This window comes from Hippocampus guttulatus, chromosome 19 (assembly GCF_054856545.1).
Source record: "Hippocampus guttulatus isolate MCC_2025c chromosome 19, RoL_Hgut_1.0, whole genome shotgun sequence".
Taxonomy (NCBI): Eukaryota; Metazoa; Chordata; class Actinopteri; order Syngnathiformes; family Syngnathidae; genus Hippocampus; species Hippocampus guttulatus.
Window position 1 is genome coordinate 8,988,654 of NC_141279.1, and position 18,835 is coordinate 9,007,488.

The 18,835-nt window shown below is 48.2% G+C and overlaps 1 protein-coding gene across 6 annotated transcripts in view; it reads right to left on the reverse strand.

The window, feature by feature from the left end:
• Positions 1 to 18,835, reverse strand: part of LOC147190136 (neurexin-1a) — a 53,742-nt gene that overhangs the window by 8,337 nt on the left and 26,570 nt on the right. For 5 of the 6 annotated variants that reach the window (XM_086139058.1, XM_086139056.1, XM_086139057.1 and 2 more), the window contains 16 exons: positions 17,231 to 17,392; positions 15,314 to 15,385; positions 14,075 to 14,299; positions 13,815 to 13,962; positions 12,804 to 12,934; positions 12,413 to 12,665; positions 9,880 to 10,083; positions 8,686 to 8,712; positions 5,843 to 5,965; positions 5,193 to 5,574; positions 4,648 to 4,838; positions 4,265 to 4,438; positions 2,150 to 2,269; positions 1,875 to 2,056; positions 1,533 to 1,704; positions 38 to 127 (listed from right to left, as the gene is read on the reverse strand). In XM_086139058.1, coding sequence (XP_085995184.1) covers positions 38 to 127; positions 1,533 to 1,704; positions 1,875 to 2,056; positions 2,150 to 2,269; positions 4,265 to 4,438; positions 4,648 to 4,838; positions 5,193 to 5,574; positions 5,843 to 5,965; positions 8,686 to 8,712; positions 9,880 to 10,083; positions 12,413 to 12,665; positions 12,804 to 12,934; positions 13,815 to 13,962; positions 14,075 to 14,299; positions 15,314 to 15,385; positions 17,231 to 17,392 — 2,656 coding nt within the window. The remainder of the gene's footprint in view (positions 1 to 37; positions 128 to 1,532; positions 1,705 to 1,874; positions 2,057 to 2,149; positions 2,270 to 4,264; positions 4,439 to 4,647; positions 4,839 to 5,192; positions 5,575 to 5,842; positions 5,966 to 8,685; positions 8,713 to 9,879; positions 10,084 to 12,412; positions 12,666 to 12,803; positions 12,935 to 13,814; positions 13,963 to 14,074; positions 14,300 to 15,313; positions 15,386 to 17,230; positions 17,393 to 18,835) is intronic. The other variant, XM_086139060.1, reaches the window with a different exon arrangement.

Sequence of the window (18,835 nt, forward strand, 5' to 3'; positions counted from 1 at the left end):
TTTAAAGCTTTTAAGGAATTTTAATCAGGGTTTTTACCTTTGTCGAGTAGCCAATCGTCAACTACTCGACCGAGCCGATAGGGGATTCGCTGTCTGGCGATGGCCAGGCGCTCGTTATCAATGTTGCCTTTAATTTAGAGATGAGAACACAGTAGTAATTACGCAGATCCCAAAATCGTGGCACAGGAGCTGGATACACAAAGAAGAGCAATGAAAAGAAAGTAACGGCCCGCTCATGCTTAGTGTGGGGGCAAACAGACTTTGGCGTGCTGGCAGCGGGACGGGAGCACAGACATCAAATACGCCGGAGCCCCACCGCGTTACTGCGGCCGCCATATTGGATGTGTCAGATGTCCCCGTGAGCTACGGACTAAAATTTCAGAAAGTGACGATTGAGTCCACCAAGATCGCGCTTCTCATTCACCAATTCTCACACCCGAGGATATATAGAGATATCTGGATAACTAAAACGAAAAAAAAAAGACTCATTTAAAATGAATTGCCCATAAATATTAAAAAATAAAAATAAAAAAAGACACCTAAAAATTTTGCGAACAAAAAATTAAGATTAACTGCAAATTTATTGCACCTAAAATTTAAATGCAACTGAACAAAAAAATGCACTCTCCTGGATTCCACAAAAGTTTAAGCCACTGTAACATTATGCACAGTTTGAACAGTTATTCTGCGTTACTTTTATACACCACTAGAGGGAGCCAGCATACCATAACTGTGCAGAATCCTGTGTGATTTGTGGATGTTTTGACGTGGGCGGTATGTGGATGGCTGAGTTACATTTTATCCTGTGTTGTTTTTTTTTTAAAAATCTTGTCCTTGAGTCAAAATTGAGTCAAAAGATCTGGGCTTGAGAGTACAACAGCTTCACTCCTCCACATTTCCACAGCCAATACGGCGGCGACACTGACGCAGGGCTGAGTGTTGTGCATTTGATGTCTATGGTATGGAGTGTGTCGCAGCGGTGGCGGCTGCGTTGGTGCCAATTGACAGGCGGAGACGTTTCCACTGAGCGGACTCTTACTCTCTGTTCATTGGCTTTAATCTAAAGAGACATTTCAGGGGTTAACATCTGCAAGAGCACAGGGAAATAACGTTACAGCTGCCACATCACTGGCTTTGGTTCTTACAGAGTTACATGTACAGGACACACACCTCACAATAACTAGCATTAAGCATTGATTTTAGACGACTACCTAAAGATTTAGCACTTTAAATAGAATAGAACAGGACAAAGGGAAGAAGAAAAACAACATTTGTTCCTTATTTTTTCTCACTAGTTAACCATAGGACATGATTTTTAAACTTTTTTTTTTTTTACTGTCTCCCAAAAATGTTATTATACTCTTTTAATGGTGACAAAAAACACTGAATTAAATATTACCTTTTAACACTATTTAACAGGCCTAGCTATGGATCAAGCATAAACAATAACACTTTTATGGTTTAAAAAGTTTCAAATCAAGCAAAAAAAGGCAAATATGCGGTCAGAATTGGCGCGCCCGCCCGATGCTTACCTGAGGGGTAGCGCTCGATGACGGGCAGGTCGTCCAGCTGCAGCGTGGCGTTGCCGCCGCTGCGGGTGAAGCGCACTATGTGGTACTTCCCGTCGTTGACGAACTTGGAGCTCTCCTCGATGTTGATGTCGTCCGTGCCCACGTTGAACACCACACGGATGTTGCCCTTGTCCTGCGCAAAACACACATGAGTCACATACCGGTTTTTGCACTTTCCGGCTGTCGCTTGGCCAATTTCTCACTTGATGGCGTGAGACAAAATTTCAGCGTGCTAATCGGACGCAAATATTTTCTACCATTCAATTCCACATATGGGCGAAACGCTTGCGTTACAGGACGTACTATCTGCAGCTGGAGGTAGTCTCCCAGGCCGGACGCACTGTCCACACGTAGCAGGATGGCGTGTTTCTGCTGCGTGCTGAAGCCCAGGGCCAGCCGGTCGGCCCGTGTGCTGGGGCGCTCGTTGGGGGGCCACGTGTAGACCACCACGCCGCCGTCGCGGCCGAAAATGTATGTGGTGCCGGCTGGCGTGAAGGGAAAAAAAAAATAATAATAAAATCGTCAGTGTTGAACAGACAAACATGGGGCAGACTACCAAGTGTCGCGGGCGGGCTCACCATCGTTGCAGAGCGGTCCGGCATATGACGTCATGCTGCAGTCGCAAGTAAATCCCTCCCACTGCTGCAGGCAAACGCCCTGATTGGAGCACGAGTCCTCTTGGCATGTTGTGCTGGGACCTGCAGTGAACACGCGGTTTGGGGACGCACAGGTCATTTCATCTCGAGGATAAGTACTTTCATGACACCCATAAGTACATTCAGCACAGTTCATTCATACAGTCAGGTATTGTTCAGGTCTGTGACTGTTGCCGTAGTCATAAATGAGGGTGTGGGCCAGCATCAAAACAAAGTGAACCAAACAGGACGTGTACTCACCCTAGGCCATTTCGACGCCATTTTTCCTTTTTTGTGTTCATTCCTATCGCGTAGTTTTGGTGAATAAATAATGATGGACTTTTTCTAGTCGTTCTGTTCTATTGTCTTTCGGGCAAGATGGCTACAGGGACTTTAACCGTACTACTTTTGACTCTGTGGATTATTTCTATAGTCAGTCTTGGGTATGCTTAGGCAAATGTAAGGGGCTCGCGGTGTCAAGCGGGCACAGATGGCCTAGCGGCAGACCCAAAGAGTCCAAAATGGAGAGCATGCGGGTGGTGAGTCCGGATGAGGACAGCAGGAGGAGTTAAACATAACAGTTATGTTTAAAGGCCCCGGTGGTCTCCTGTCTCGCCGTTCTCTTCCTGCCTCATGCTAGCCACAGCTCATGTGGAATGATCAGGACGGGACGGGACTCGGAAGAAGATGGCATGCTGCTGTTTGCGGTGGAGCTGTGGTCATCCCGGGACAAGCTGTGACTGACTGACTGTGGCGGTGGTGCGGATGTCACGACTCAAGAGAGGACGGGTCACCTGGGACCTTTTTCGACTCGGGATCACCGGGATCCACACAAGACTGCACAGCACTGGGGAGTTCAGACGCAAGCGAACGTACATGCCGGGGCGGGCAAACCTTTCGGCTCAAGGGCCACATTTGAGGTGGGAAAAAAAATGGCATTTGTAGATTTAAACACAAGTAGTGTATTCTAATAAATGATCATTCTTCATTTTATTCCTGAAATATTTCATTCCAAAAAAAAAAGAAAAAAGAAACGAACAAGAATTGAAATGTAGATATTTAGAAAATATGGAGCAATGCAACATGTACAGGGTGGGCCAAAAGTAGTTTTTGATTCCACTTAATTATTCTCATGATTATTTTTTCATACTTCAGTTTGTAAACAGCAGCAAAGCAGGTTTTAGAGAATGAAGGAAGGCTAAAAAGATACATGAATGAAAAACAGGAAATGTGATGGAATGAAGGACAGAAGGAAGGAAGAATGTAAGGAAGCAAGAAAGGAAGGAATGAGTCAGTTACTGTAAGAAGGGAAGGTTGGAGGTGAGGAAGGAAAGCTCAATCAAGTCAGTTTGCAGTGGAAGGCAGGAGGCAAAGAAGGAAGGCGGACCAGCAGGTTTGAATGAAGGAAAGGAAGGAAGGAATCAAAAACACGAATGAGAGGAGAAAGAAAAAAAAGAAAAAGGAAAGAATGCAAAAAGGAAGGTCGGAGAGATGTATTTTGGGAGAAAGAAAGAAGGAAAAAGGGTAGGTTTCAACGTAGGAAGAATAGCAAGCAAGTGAGGAAAAGGAAGGACGATCGTAGGGAGGAAAACAAATGAAAAGGAAAATAAAATGGAAAAACTGTAAACGTGTATTGCTACTTTTGGCCCACTGTGTATGTCAAATCTTTTTTTTTTTTTAAGTTACAAGTCGGCGTATTGTTGTTATTGAAGGACAAAGCGGTCCGTATGTGGCCCACGGGCCATCTTTGCCCTCCCCTGGTATGTGCAGCGCACACAAAAAGCGAGATACCTTGCAAGTCAGCTTTCATCAATGTAACTTTTGTGGGCCAAACAAAAACAAAACAAAAAGCAAACCAAGTTAGATGGTTAGTCGATGAACACAGATGCTTGTCAAGTGCAGAAAGATGACACAACCTTCCCCCTGGGTTAGTGGGTTAAATTTCTCCCCCCCCCCCCCCCAAACAGAGGATGACTTGAATGGACAACGGAAAGAGAGAGAGAAAAAAAAAGAATGGAAGCCCACGCGCCGCGTAACGCTTAGCGGCGGCCCGCTCACCTTCGCAGCCCCGCTCCACCTGCCCCACGGTGGCCAGCGCGTCGGCCAGGAGGTCGGGCAACCGGCCGTTTAGGTCGACGGTGGCCAGGCAGCCCTGGAAGCCCTCGCGGGAGTGCACCAGCTTGGGGAGGTCGCGGTACATCTCTTTGGACACGCCCCCGACGTATAAGTCACCTGTGGCGGGAGACACACGGACAGTCAATGAGTGATGGCTTTCTGGACTCGTCACTGTCAAGCAAGTTTTGATGCAGAAGCTTTTCAATGAACATCCGAATGAAGACTTCCGGCATCTTCAAAGCAGAGTTCCCCACAGTCTTATTTTTCGAACTTTCGAAGGGCTAACTAACGAGTCAGGTTTGTTGAGCTGCTTGAAGGTGGCGTACCCTTCAAGTCGAGGTTCTTGGCGCCCATGGTGGTCTGAGTGGTGACTTTGGTGTCGATCTTGACGGTGTGGAGGTTGTTGGTATCGCGGGAGATGTGTACATTGTGCCAGTGGTTGTCGTTCAGGGGGCTGTTGGAGTTGCCCTTGATCAGGTGGGCCCCGTTGCCCAGGTCCGAGATATAGTGAAGGTATCTAAAGGATTTAAAAAAGGATTCGAGAACGTTCACCATGATGTACTTTTACAGTGGCAAAAGTTCTGATGTCACCATTCGTTAAAACACAACATTGACATATTTGAGCGTGCCAAACAGTGACTTGAATGATGATTTTAGCTTTCTTCTCAACCACCCAATGTGTGACGTCAGTCGAAATCAACATGGAAATAGGATGGGAGATGATCACTCGCAGACATTGGCATCACATGAAAATTATGATACAAACTAGCAGGCTACAAGAGCAAAACAAAAGAACATACATTTGGAGAATCAGTTACTCTCTTGATTATTTGCATCGATTGATCATTGTATCCCGGCGGCGAATGCTCACCCTTTGACCAGTTCCACCACGATGAAGTCGTTGCCGTTGCCGCGGTTGAAGAGGACGAGGCCGTCGGGCGAGGTGGTCTTGAACTGCATGAAGAGGTGCATGGAGTAGTAGGCCTGCAGCGTGGGCAGCGTGACGAAGCTGGAGCGCGATCGGAAAGTGACCGGGTCGGCGACGATGCTCTTGTAGCCGATGACGGCGTTGAGCTCGCAGTAGTCAATGTCGCCGTTCTTGCACAGGTCGATGTAGGGCATGCCGTTGAGCGCCAGGCCCTGCAGGTGCCCGATGAAGTTGGACGGCACGGCCGGCATGAAGCGCTTCTCCGTCACGATGCCCGTCTCCACGTTGTGGAACTCCAGTTGCGTGTGGTCGCCAGCCATTTGACCTGGGGGTGGCCAGAGTCACGCCTGAGATCTGTTCCGCCTCGATCACTGAGGCAGGACATTGTTTTGTCTAACTGAAAAGAAGTGCTTTGCTGCCCTCTTGTGGAAAGCTTTGGCAATTACAAACCATTTTGCATGGGCATGTAATAATATATGCACAGCGAAGCACACCTTTGTGTATCTTTAACTATGTATCGATATCTCTCTCTATAGCGGAGGCTCACAGTATCTCCAAGTAGTGCAAATGAAGTCACTTGATTGGCGGGTTACCTTCGACGGGCTGCAGGTCGTCCACGGTGAGCTTGAGGCCCTTGCCGCGCCGGACCACCCGCACCGTGTGCCACTCATTATCATTGAGACCCGAGCCCGCAAAGATGGTCTCTGGGCCTTTACCTACACATAGCCCAGAGCACCGTTACACATATGCACACAGGGAGGCGCCGCAGAGACAAGACAAGAGATGCGAGACAGGGAGAAACGGACGGAGATAGAAGAAGAAGAAGACCGTGCAGGCTGGATTGGTGAAGGTGAGGAAAAGAAAAATGAAGATGCAATCTCACACCCGCAGACATGTACATCAATTAAGCTTCCTTCTCTCTTGAATTTCACTTCCAATGCAGTATGTCAACAAACCACGTGGTGGAGCAACTGTGCCAAAATGTCTTGGTTATGCTCATAAAATAATAGCCATTGTATTTTCTCATATTACCACCCATTCTTGTTAAATTAAGCCCACGATGTCCGAAAAAAAAAAATTTCTTGTACCATCACAATATTCATGCCATACGAGATTCTTCATTTTCTCATTTCCTTCAAAAAAAAGTATTTAAACAACATTGCTTTTAAAAATATATATATTTACACCCAACGCCCCCATGTCTTTTCTAGTGTAGTACTCCAACCAAGCTGATGGTGGCACTAGACGCACACGCACACATACAGCGCATCGACCGCGGACCTCTCCTTGGTGTTGAGGCGCCCACGCCAGCTCCCAATCTGCCTTCGTCCGCTGCGCAGTTGACAGCCTCAAGTCGCGCCATCCCCACCCGCCAAAGCTCGACAGCGGAGCGCGCCCACCACAAGCCACCCCCGAAACCCCGCCGACATGCGCTTCTGCCCTCCCCCTCCCCTTTAAGCCTCGGTGGTTGGATTGAGTCTGCCGATGCTGACCTATGGGCGGTAATGACAGGGGAGGCGGGCGAGAAGTAAACTGACCTCAACCCATCCTGCTGCGGAAAATGTTAACTATCATTCATGCATACACACACGTAACACCGTGGTAGGGATCCTCACATGTACCACTTGCGAAGGCCGAGTACAAGTACCAAACAGTTGAGTACGCCATACCGGGCACAAAACTTGGCACGTCTTGCAATTTTCCATAAAAATGTGTTCGAAAACACAAACGTGCAATGACAATACAATTAAAAACCTCGCAATATTATATATTTATGCTCATGAAAGAGCACTTACTAATTGAAGTAAAAATTGTGGACAATGTAGTTTTTCGCCACAGGTGCCAATATGCTATGAATTTTATGAAACAACTTCTGATTTCAATAGGCGAGGAGGGCCGGGGGACCACAACCCAATCGGCTGCTAGAAATGTCAAGCATCGCAAACAAACCGCAACAGACACACGCGCGCGCACACACACACACACAATCAATCTCACGTACAGAACACAGGTGGCGAGTGAAAGTGCAAAACACAGAAACGCAATTAACGAGATTGTGTTGCCCATTTCCGCTCGCTGCAAAACGAATGTGTGGTGTTGTGTCGCGCTGCGCGGCGTTGTGTAGTGCTGTGCAGCTCGTTCACCGGAGGAGACTCAGCTGTGCTCCAGGCATGAGCATCTCATCCAGTTAGCATGGATCACTGCGCTACACCGTGCGAGATTGAGAGACAGTCAATATGATCGCGGACGTGTGTGTGTGTGTGTGTGCCTGCGCGCACACATGCGCCAACGTGGGTGCTTTTTTTTGGTTCTTGCAATGCATTATGGGAAAAAACGATTGAGGGAGATGCAGTGATCTGTGTCAAGCTGGGGAGAGCACACCCAGAAATACACAAACACGTGCACACAGGCACAGGCTCGCACACATTTTTTGGGGGGTGGTGCGTTGCGCCAGCATGGCCGGTCTTGTGAAATAACATCTTTCTGTTCATCAAAAGAGCGTTTGCCCACTCATAGTACAACTTGATCTTCAGTAAATTAGTGTAAAATTTTGCCTTCATTCTGATTTGAAAAAATGTTTTTTTTTCTCCTGATAATACCAAATAATTTTCATAAAATTTGAACTTTAGTCTCAGAAAAAAAACTCTTTCCAAACTACATCACAAAAAGAAAGTGTGGCACAGGTGCTGACTGAAGATTAGCGTGTCTAAAATTTGTCCGTCAGAGATTGGATGCAGGGCAGTGTGGCTACCTAGCGCCGTTTCTATGGCAACTGCGGTCGTCCATTTCACCGCCTCGTTGCCGTCATGGAGCATTCGTCTCCCCCCCTCCCCCCGCCCTGTCTTCCTCACTCTGTGGTCGTGACAGACACAAACGCCACGCCAGGGAATTCAATTTCATCTGGGATTCGACTGCACTTGCAGCAGCATGACGGGAAAGTCGCAAGCGCCAAACACACGCACGCACGCACCCTAACATCCCTCATGTGGCCGCAAACAAATAAAAGCCCCCCCGCCCCACCGTGGAGATGCAGGCACATATTTTTCATTAACTCACGTGCTGTACTGGCACGTTAGCTCATTAACTCAAGCTTTCATTCCAACAGTCCCTCACTGCGCTAAAATGGCCGACTAGCACACACACACGCACGTGTGACTTAGTGACACTCTTAGCGACAACAACAACCACAACAAAAAGCATTAATAGATTTACATGTTGCAAATGGGTTTTATTTGCCGATTTTAAAGCGCATTTAAAAGACGGGCCCCACTGGGAAATTGCCGGAATATCCAGATGACCAATGCAGGCCGGGCACACATACACACACATACACACTCTTTGAATGACAGATTGCTTTCAGATGAGTGAACACACATTGGGAAGAGGAAGAAAAAGAGGATGAGAAGGTGGTTATGTGAGATGGAGGCTGACTTACTGGCGGTACAGTTTATCCTGATACAGTCTGGAGGGAGAGCAGAGCAGAGGGTTAATGCCGCACATGCGCGCACGCGGGCTCCACGCCCTGGGGACGCACACGTCGACACACCGCCAGCGCCTTGCAAATCTCGGGCTCGGGCGACGACCCGACAGGACGGCCGGCCACACAGAAAGTCTCGCGCCCGTGTCGTCGCCGCCCGGGCCGGAGTCGTACAACAAATCGACTCATTTGTTGGATTGATTCGTTTGTTTGGTTTTTTTTTCCCCCGTCCCTTTTTGTTACTCGATGTGTCGCGTGGCGTCAACCACAGAGAAGACGTGGCTGCAGACAACCAGAGACCCACACATGTGCCCCACTATGAGACGTGTTTTGCTAAGAGGGGTACACACAGACCGACCATCGGGATCACTGGAGCATTTTCCAATCAAGAAGCTTTGAGTATCTTGTCTCAAGTCACTCGCCACAATAAAAATGACAAGCATCCATTTCTTCTTTTACTCTTCATTGTTGCCCACTGGCATCACGCTGCCTCTCACCGGTCAGTCTCGCAACAACGGCTGACATGATCGTGTGTGGTATGCTGTGGGGGTTATCTCCAGTATGCCACATTTGGAAGACCTTTTTTTTATTTCCTGGTCTCGTGTGCAATGTCGCTATGTGTGTACCCCAGCTTCGTTTTGTGAATTGCGATGTGGTCAAATTGTTGTGTTTGTGTTGCTGGGGGATGCACAGGTCCACTGGCAGTAAGCAGAGAGTGCAGCTTGAAGCTCGGACCCTCTGTTCAACATTATTACAAAACAAAAACGAACAAAGAAAACACCACAACTAACCTTTGTTGGCCTTAGTGGAATTTCAAACATACAGTGGGACCATTAAAAGTTACCAGAACAGCGCATTACAAAAAACAAAACAAAACAGATCATGCCTTTGGCCTTGCTGAAGCAGCATGTGGCTCACGACACGAATTGCATGTTTGCCATAGTGAAAATCGGACCGAAAATTCCAAGATAAATGAGGTGGTTCCACTGTGACATCAGACCCATGACTGCTGCAAATGAATTTGAAGACTCATTGTCATTGGCAGCATTCATATTGAACAGCGTCTGATTACTGAACATGTAACGACATCCCAGTCGGAGACACGGATTTCCCTGGATGGTAATTGCGAGGAGGAGGCGTGCGTGCGAGTACCTAGGTTGACGGTGAGGCGCACGCGGCCGCCGTCCAGCTCCAGGCGCAGGGTGTCGGCCGAGTTGCGGGAAGTGGTTGCCATGAGAACGCCGTAGGCCCGCTGGGAGCGGAAGCGCAGCGACACGTCCTCCGCCTCCGTATGCATGGCCATGGGCAGCTGCACCTTCATAAACTTGCTGCCGTCGTACGACAGGATGGTAGCGTCTGCGGGTGACGGAGGAGAGGCGGAGGCAGAGCGTGAGAGTCAGCCGTGGAGGGCACGGATGCGGCTCGCTGCGCCCGGGCAGGGCAATCGATCAAAATCAAATCGTGATTTTTGGCTTCTTACAATCGCATGAACATTCGAAAAAAAAAAGGAAAAAAAAGGGAGGGGGGGGGGGGCGTGCAGCTTATTGCTTCAGGTCGTTTTCAAACTCCGAATGACACAATTGCATGTTGGCGCTCTGTACGCATTCTCCTCGAGAAACTACTCTCAATAATATAGAAAAGGCTGCCACAACAGATAGCATGGCTGAATCGACACCCCACCCGGCTAAAAATAGCATCGGCTAGCTGCCGGCTTTCGGTGATCAGGTTGCATCAGAATATGCGGCGGTGGCAGAGAAACGCTGGCAGCCCGAAGCCCGCGGCCACCGTGAAACAAGCTCAGGTGATCCCATCTGCGCACTCGTTTGCATACTCATTCGCATATCATCATGTCCTCACCCGCGCTACCTGCTGGGGCCAATCCTCAGCTTCTAAACTGTTTACCTCGGAGGCAACGTTCGTTATTGGACAATTACATACGAGGCTAAACACGCTCTCTCCATTTCTTTGTTTCCCTCTGCGATGGCTCTTTCGCTCTCTCTCTCTCCATTCCTACTTTGCTTTCTACCCCCTTCGCTCTTCCTGTTTCCGCGGGAGACGGCAGGAGCCAAGGCAAAAACAACAGAACAGGAAGAGAGGGAGGCTCATGCATACTGATGAGAGGAGGGAGGGAGAAAGTGTTCGTGTGTGTGTGTCAGAAGAAGTGAGCAAATTTATGTGTGAACAGAGGAGGGTTTAGTTAAGTGAGGGAGGCGGAAGCTGTTAGTTAAAATGCAAATGAAGCCTCATTAACGCTGAGGCAAGAAGAAGACGAGGACCAAGAAGAAGATGAAGGTGGTGGTTTCGCGTGAAAAGCGGTGGAGAAAGGAAGAGCAGCACATCCTGTTGGTCGCCACTATTGGCTTTGACTGGCAATGTAATATCCACTTTGATTACGGTTGCTTCGCTTTTGTTACCACAGAGACCATCGGACGAGGACGAAGAGCCACGCACGTCTGTGTCCTGACTTCACACTTTGGCTCAAAGTATATCAAATCATCACTCCCTATCGGTTCATTTGTGTTTGCATGATTTTATTATACTGGCCCCACTCGGTGGCCAAGTGGCACACGCCAAGAGGAGCGGCAATTAATTTATGGTGGCGCACCCAATGTTCAATTCTTGATTATTCAATTTGATTATGTGATTCTGATATGTTGTTTTTTTTCAAGGCACCACTGCAGGATGAGAAGCACCGATAAACGCCAGCGTTTTTGATGCATTGCTCCGTAGGGACGGCACACAAACATCGCATCAATTCGCCAAGTCAACTGTGCAATTTTGCACCCCTTTCACACTGCCTGTAAAGGCCGGTGCCGGATCACGGCGTCCAATCATCTTTCAAAGAGGAAGCAGTGACGGGAAACATGTCCGCTCTTTGGAAAGTAAACATCGGTGGCGGTGTTTCGTTTAAGAAGAGAGGGGGTGGAACAAAGAGCGGCAGAGGAGGACGAGGGAGGGAGCGATGGAGGATGTAAAAAAAAAAAAGAAAAAAGGGAGGAAGAAACCACAGGTAGAAGGCGTAAACACGGCCAATCACGCTCTCCATCTGCTTCACCATCTGTGCTTCCTTTAATCCAGCGACGCAGCAGTTAGTGACCCCTCAATGCGCGCTCTCTCTCACACACACACACACGCACACACACACACACGCACACACACACACTTGGGATGAGAAACACTCTCGAGTCCAGCGACAATCGCCGCCGCTTCTTCTTGTCTGACTCCATCTCTCCGGCTGAATCAGTCCCACCGGTGCTGTTCCCTCTTTCAATTCATTGCTCTTCTTTTTTTTTTTTGCTCCCTCGTATCTCGCTGCCGAGATTCCCTCCCGTGGTCCCCTCACCTGCTGTCACGTCGAGATGGTTCCGAGCCAGCGCCTCGGTCGCCGCCGCATCGATTGCGCTGCTCCTACCTACTGCGGCCCCTCGCTCCGATCTCGCCGCTCTTTTTATGCCCCCGAATAAAAATAAGCGCAGCTATTTTTACCAAGGGCTGCTGCAGATGGGTCGCCATTTTCTCATCAATCTTGACAAGAATGATTTTTTTTAATTTCTTTTCTTTTTAATGGGTACTGGGGTTTTGCCCATGTTGCCATTCTGTATTCCATGTGTACATAATCCAATTATCCAACAACAACATTTCTGATTGGCTAGTAAGTGCTGCGGGGTTTGTTTTTGGGGCTCACCTCTCTCGCAGGAGCGTCCCAAGTATCCGGTGCCGGAGCAGTCGCAGACGTAGCGGTTCCATCCCTCGCGGCAGACGCCGTTGTGCTGGCAGGGGTTGGACAGGCACTGCTTGGGCGGCTCCCTGGAGCACGACGGCTTCACGCCCACCGCACGCTGGGCCTCGGCCAGCCGCCGGATGTCTTTGCTTTGGCCGTCCACGAACAGGTCGCGGATGCAGCCCACATAGCCATAGTTCAACAGCGCCGTCCACACCTGAGGCAGGCGGGAGGGGGGGGGGGGGGGGGGGTGTCAATCGTACGTTAAGTCAAGATATCCACTAATATCCACTAATTCTTCTGAGTAGAGTGGAGTCTTTTTCAATCTGTATCTCCCCAAATTATCTTGACGCACCTCCGTGGGGAAGATGAGTCCGGCGCGGTCCTCGGGAAGACCCCCAAGGTAAAGCGTGTCATCCAGGTCCAGGATCTCGTTGTCACCGGGCGCCGTGTACGCCGTTCTCACACTGTTCACCGAGATGGTTCCTGAATGCAGCACACACATCACCGCAATGACCTTCAGCCACCGCCACCGCCATCATCATCATCATCATCGTCGTCGTCATCATCATCTCGCCTCTCTCTTTGCAGTCCTCCGGACGACAAGTGACACAAATGCGCACCCTTCATCTGTGAGTCATCATCAGCAGCGGCGGCGAGCGAGCACCGTCCACCATTTTGTCATCAATAAATCATGGCCGGTTTATTGTTAGTCACGGCCGCCGCTAACAATTGAGAAGTAACGAGGGCGGGATGAGAAAAGCGAGTGCGCCGTTTGCAATTACAAAGTCATAAACAATGCGAGTGCATATTGATTGTTTGGAGTGTCGGATTCAATCAGCTGCCGTTTGTTTTCCGACAACAGACAACGGGCAGACAAACGGGATTATTGCCTTTATCACAGGGGAGCGGCAAAGCGGACAAATTTTAGCTCGGGCCCCGTCGTGCCAACGGCGCCGTCCAAAAAGTGACGCGCTAGAAGAGACGAGCGAGGGAGAGGCGGGCGCCGCCGCAACCTCCCCCATCCCCGAATCTATTCTGCCATCTTGCCTCATTTATCACATGATATGCATGAGAGTACTTTATGGATACTGGGGGGACGTCTTTTTGATTTGTTTGCACAGTGAATTAGTGCAGGGAAAGTAGAATAAGGACAAGATAAGTCAAATACATTTGGGTCATCAAATCAATGCATCAACTAAATACAGTGAAGGGAAACAAAAAAGGCAACTAAAGTCAAATTCAATTAAAATAAAATTTGGCAAGTAATCCATTGGGGGGAAAAATTAGAACATTTCAAATTTGGCAAATCGAAATAACATTCGGCCTATTCAAGTTCAACGAAATAAGACACACGGGAAAGTACCTGAGCGTCCGTCCCTCTGAAAGTCCACGTGGTACCATTCCCCATCATTGACCTTCTTGTCGATGGCTTTCGTTTTGGTGGTTCCTGAGCCCATGTCCAGCAGCAGGTACAAGTGGCCGTCCAGCATCTCGATGGCAAAGAAATCCACCTGAACGGCCAGCGGGACAGAATCAAATTAGAACCGAATTAAATGTAAAAAAAAAAATAAGACCAAAAACACTTGTTGCTTATTCTGATTGAATAATCTTCCTGGCGTTCACCTTAACGGTGGGCGGCGTGCGAGGGTCCTTGCGCTGCATATGCCGGGGCTTCCCATGGCTGAAGAGCATCAAGCCATTGGGCTCGGTGGTCCTGAAGTCAAAGGAGATGGAGCCCGCCTTCTTGGCCGTCCACTTGCTGAGCGCCACAAAGGACTCGGGCGTGTCGAAGGTGACGGGATCCAGCGTGGCCACACTCTCGCACTTGAAGGAAACCACGCCGCTCACCTGGGGGCGGATCGGAGTAATGAGTCATCACATCGAGCTTATCGCGAACAAAACGCAATCCTTTTGGGATTGAAACGACGCCAGGTTCGGCTCGCGGCCACATTTGAACAACATAATCCCATTAAGCGAGAGGAGAAAGTCTTTAAAGATGGAGTAGAATCAAGCCCCTGATTATCGCGGGGGATACTTTCCAGACACACACGCGATAAGTGAAAATTTGCGATATCGAGAGACCATATAATAATGGCGTGCTATTTTCCACAGTATATTATACTGTATATTATAGTATACGATAACTCAAGGTTATTATAGACAAAAACAAAATACGTAAAACTTAAATAGAAAAAATATTTTTGCTCAGCAAATAAAACAAAAAGAAGACAACTACATTTTACGTTTAAAAACCTACCAATAAATATTGCAAAAATGTTTCCGTCTGTATTTAATTCTGTCGTACAGAAGAAAGACGATCAAACAGGCGGTTGGGAATTATAGTTTAGTTTACAGAACAATGCTGAGTGGCCTTTTTTTTTGTTTGTTGCACTTAACAAATATTCCTCAAAAAAAATAAAAATTTAACTAGGAAAGAGTTCACGTTACCAAAGATTTATCAATAGATAAATTAAAAAACTAACTACATGTATATTGGAAAAAACAAAACTCAGACAGCTGTGGGGGGGGGGGGGGGGGGGGAATTAAGAGTCCACGGCTAAATAGTGCATCAGAAATGGTCTCTCCTTTCCCGCATACAAGGCCATGACAGTCAGTCACTCGATGTACTTTGAAAAAGAGAAAAAAAAAATCATCGCTAAAGGGGCGGCACTCTAAAATGGGCTTATTAGTGGCAAAATGTCTCCTTTTTAGATTGAAACGACAGCAGGTTGCGCCCGTGGCAACATTTCAAGAAATAATTCCATTTAGCCAGAGGAGAGCGTTTTTAAAGCTGCCGTGGGACAATAAAGAAAAGTCTGCAGTTGTATAAGAAGATAAGACCAGGTGGCTGAGTCTACCTACCTTCATCTTTGGGTCTCCCTGTTTAGCGAGTCTAGACAGCTCAAGCCGCACATCGTTATTCTTGTACACCACCTTCGGGGGATTTAAAAAAAAAAAAAAAAAAAGAGACAAAGAGAGAGAGACTTAAGGGGGTATGAGGAGAAAGGATGTAACATGAAATCACTTTTGAATCCCAAAAGATGGAACCTTTTATTTTGAAAAACTTCTTGGGAGTCATTTCAAACACTCGTCGGGGAGTGCTCTCCGGTTATCACCCTGCGTCAGAACCGGCCACCGAAAAAAAGACTTTTGTGAGCCCCTAAGGAAGTGGATTTGAACTCAAGGATACCACCCATACCGCTTTTTAAAAAAAATCTTTTTTTCACAGCGAGCACGAGTACTTACATTTGTGTATATCCTGCAGGTTTGCTTCAATAGAACACTTTTCAGACACTCTACAATTCTGGCTTGCTGGTGTATTTTGATGAACGAAAACCACACTTGGGGACTGTTTTAAATAGTGTGTGGGGGAATACATGACATGTCTCGTTGAATTTCAAGTATTGTTGGCTCGTGACAATTTTGAGTGAAGCGAGCCAGGCCGGTGGTTTGTGTTCTTCCTGCTGCACTTTGACACAGAACGCTCTCTGACGGAGCAGCAGAAGACGGCGCTTGTGCCGAGCATTCTGATGCGACGAGCGCAAAGACAGGCTCGGCTTTATTAACCCGGAGCTCCTCCTTCCACCCGCCTCCTTCAGCTTTGAAGGCCTTTGACACGTTCTTACCCATTTGCCGCGACACGTATTTGTCAAGCAATTTCAAGAAAACCATGCAATGCATTTACCGTGAGTATTACAATGAATATAGAGTATATGTAAGCACAATGAGCCAAACGCAAGTCGACAAAATTAAAGAAAACATAGTAAACGATTAAGCTTTTTTTTCCCCAAATGCAAAAAATCACCCTCCAACCCCAAACGTGGTGATATTAAATATGGAAATGTGCCTGCGCAGGCCCGCTTTAAACGCGATCCATCTTAATGGATACATCCAGCTCTCTCTTTGGCACGTCATCTGTCGCCTCGTTTGTTTACGCCGCTCGCTTGCTAAGTGAATGAAAGACACACTCTCGGCGTGCGTGTGTTTATGTCTCTTCAGTACGGGTTGTGTTTCAGAATCACGTGAGTCGCTGCCGGGCTAATTAGCATGCGGCAGCGAGTCCCTCAACGACAGTCCACATCAGCAATTCTCTCTGATGTTGGCAAGGTGTCTGGGACTTTTGGTGAGAATCAGCCAGTTGGAAGTGTCTCTGTTTGTGGACATGCTTTTTTTTTTTTTTTTCCCCCGATGAAGAGAATGTCTGTAAAATATGAGGTAAGGAAATAGAAGCAACTGACACGGTAGTGACCATATGCAGTCAACATCGTCATTGGACATTAGAGGACTTTGTTTTCTTTTTTTCCCCAGCCACAACTACCCACTGATGAAAATCTGTTTAATTCAGGATCAGGATTGAATGCTATGCAATTGGAAAAACTAAAGCCCAGACTTCATCTAAGACAAAAGACCCGCAAAAGCACTGGAAATCGGTGAAAGAGAATTCTCAGAATGTTTTTACATGGACGTCAGGAGTTATTTTTCAATTTCGCGGCGAACGCGACGTGCGGCTGCATGAGGGATGTAAGTCCAAGAGATTTGTGACAGGATTAGTCCCGTCTAGGGACGCGGAAGCTATCGTCAGAGACTGAATCGCTCAGATGGAAGATGTAACTCCGCTAAGGAGCATACAAATAGATCATTTAAGTAGCGTGCACGGTTTGAAGAGCTTGAAAAGTGAATCCAGACATTTGTTTTTAGACGCATTAGACATGAAGCATCTTGCTTATTTGCTCCGTTGATATCTTGGCGACAGTTTGGCAACGTAAAAACCTCCCCCACCTCTTTCAAACAGCCCATGAAGTTGTTGCTGACTGGAGAGCCGGGCAGGTCGGCCGTGCTGGGGCTCCCACCCACGTAGAAGAAGTCGTCGGAGCCCAGCATGGTGTAGTCCTCCTGGGTGTAGCCTGTAGTGGTCAGGATGCCGTCCACCGAGATGGTCACCTACACAACAAAGCACAGGGAAAGGACACGCTATATACTCACAGCCAAAGGCGCAGCTAGCCGTTAGCTAGGCGCAGACCAGCCAAATTACCCCCCCGTTACTCTGGCAACCAAATGTGATTGTGGCGGAAGGATGGCCTGATTGGTTCGGGGGAACCCTGTGTGTTTCTGCATTCCATGTAGCGCGCCGTGTCAGAGGTGAGTCTGTTGTTTCGTGAGGTTTTCCAGGTTGGAAGGAAACCTCGCGGTCGCCGGTGTGGGTAGTGTGATAAGAGTGGGCTGTCACGCCAGTTCTGGCGACAATATCTTGGATCGGTGGCGTTGCGGTCAGGTTACTGGCCTTGGTTTTAAGGCCGGCACGAAGAAAGGTCAAGGTTCCAACCTCGACCCACCCAGGACGTGGCTGTCTCTTAGCTGTCGCGGTCAAGGTTTTTCAAACCAATACTCCTCCTCAGAGTGAGGTGCCAAACAGGATGGTTAGCCCTGATGGAAAGATCTGCCTAGCCTGCCTCTTAGTTGTCACTGTCAAGGTTTTCTCAACCCAAGAGACTAATCGATCTGCAGCGAAACTCCTCTGTGAGAAAAACGGTGCCAGAAGTAGGATTCCTCACTGTCAATCCAACCACGGCGAGTCCCGTTGAGGCAGACACCCCCTGACCAAACTAAACGTCGCAACAAGTTAACCAGGACGTGCCAGTGGACTGAACCAACACCACTGGAACCATTATTGATCTTGGGGCCGAGAAGCCATTTAGCACTCTGGCAGATATTCGTGTCCCCGACAAGGTTCACTTTGTCACCTGACGCCTTCACAAAGACGAATCATGGAAGATTGCCCGACAAACGCAGACTCCACCTTTGCATTAAAAGCTCTTTGTCCCGTCGCCAATACAACTTTTAACAGCCTGCCTCGCTCGACGCGCGAGCGGTCCCCTTTGCCATCCAACAGGCTCCAATTCGGTCACTTGAAGGTCATCGTTAGTATTCCGACTGTTTGTATACAGCGCAGGGTGGAAGGTTTTAGTCGAGTCGGCAGGCTTCTTCGTGCTCGTCAGTAGTGTCGATGTACCGAGGTCAGGGTTGATGATGTTAGTTAGCTGCGATGGCGTCAGTGTGTTGTTAGTTGCGATGATGTTGTTAGTGGGGGAGGTTTGCCATCTTGGGGGTGGGGTATTTTATTTTCAGCTCGGATGACGACGAACACACACGTTTGGATTACTACACACACAGTTACTCCCACGTGCGTTGGATGGGTCACAGCTCATTCCACAAACATGCGGCGTGGCTGCTCATTCCGCATGCGCAAAGAGGGCGACGGGGTGATGGGAAGCATGCAGTTGCAGCTGGGAAGACCGGAAAAACAAAAATAATTCAAGATACAGGCAGCGCTGAACGGGCCCTTGAACCCCATTTGTCAATGCCAATCCTATTTGACGCCATATT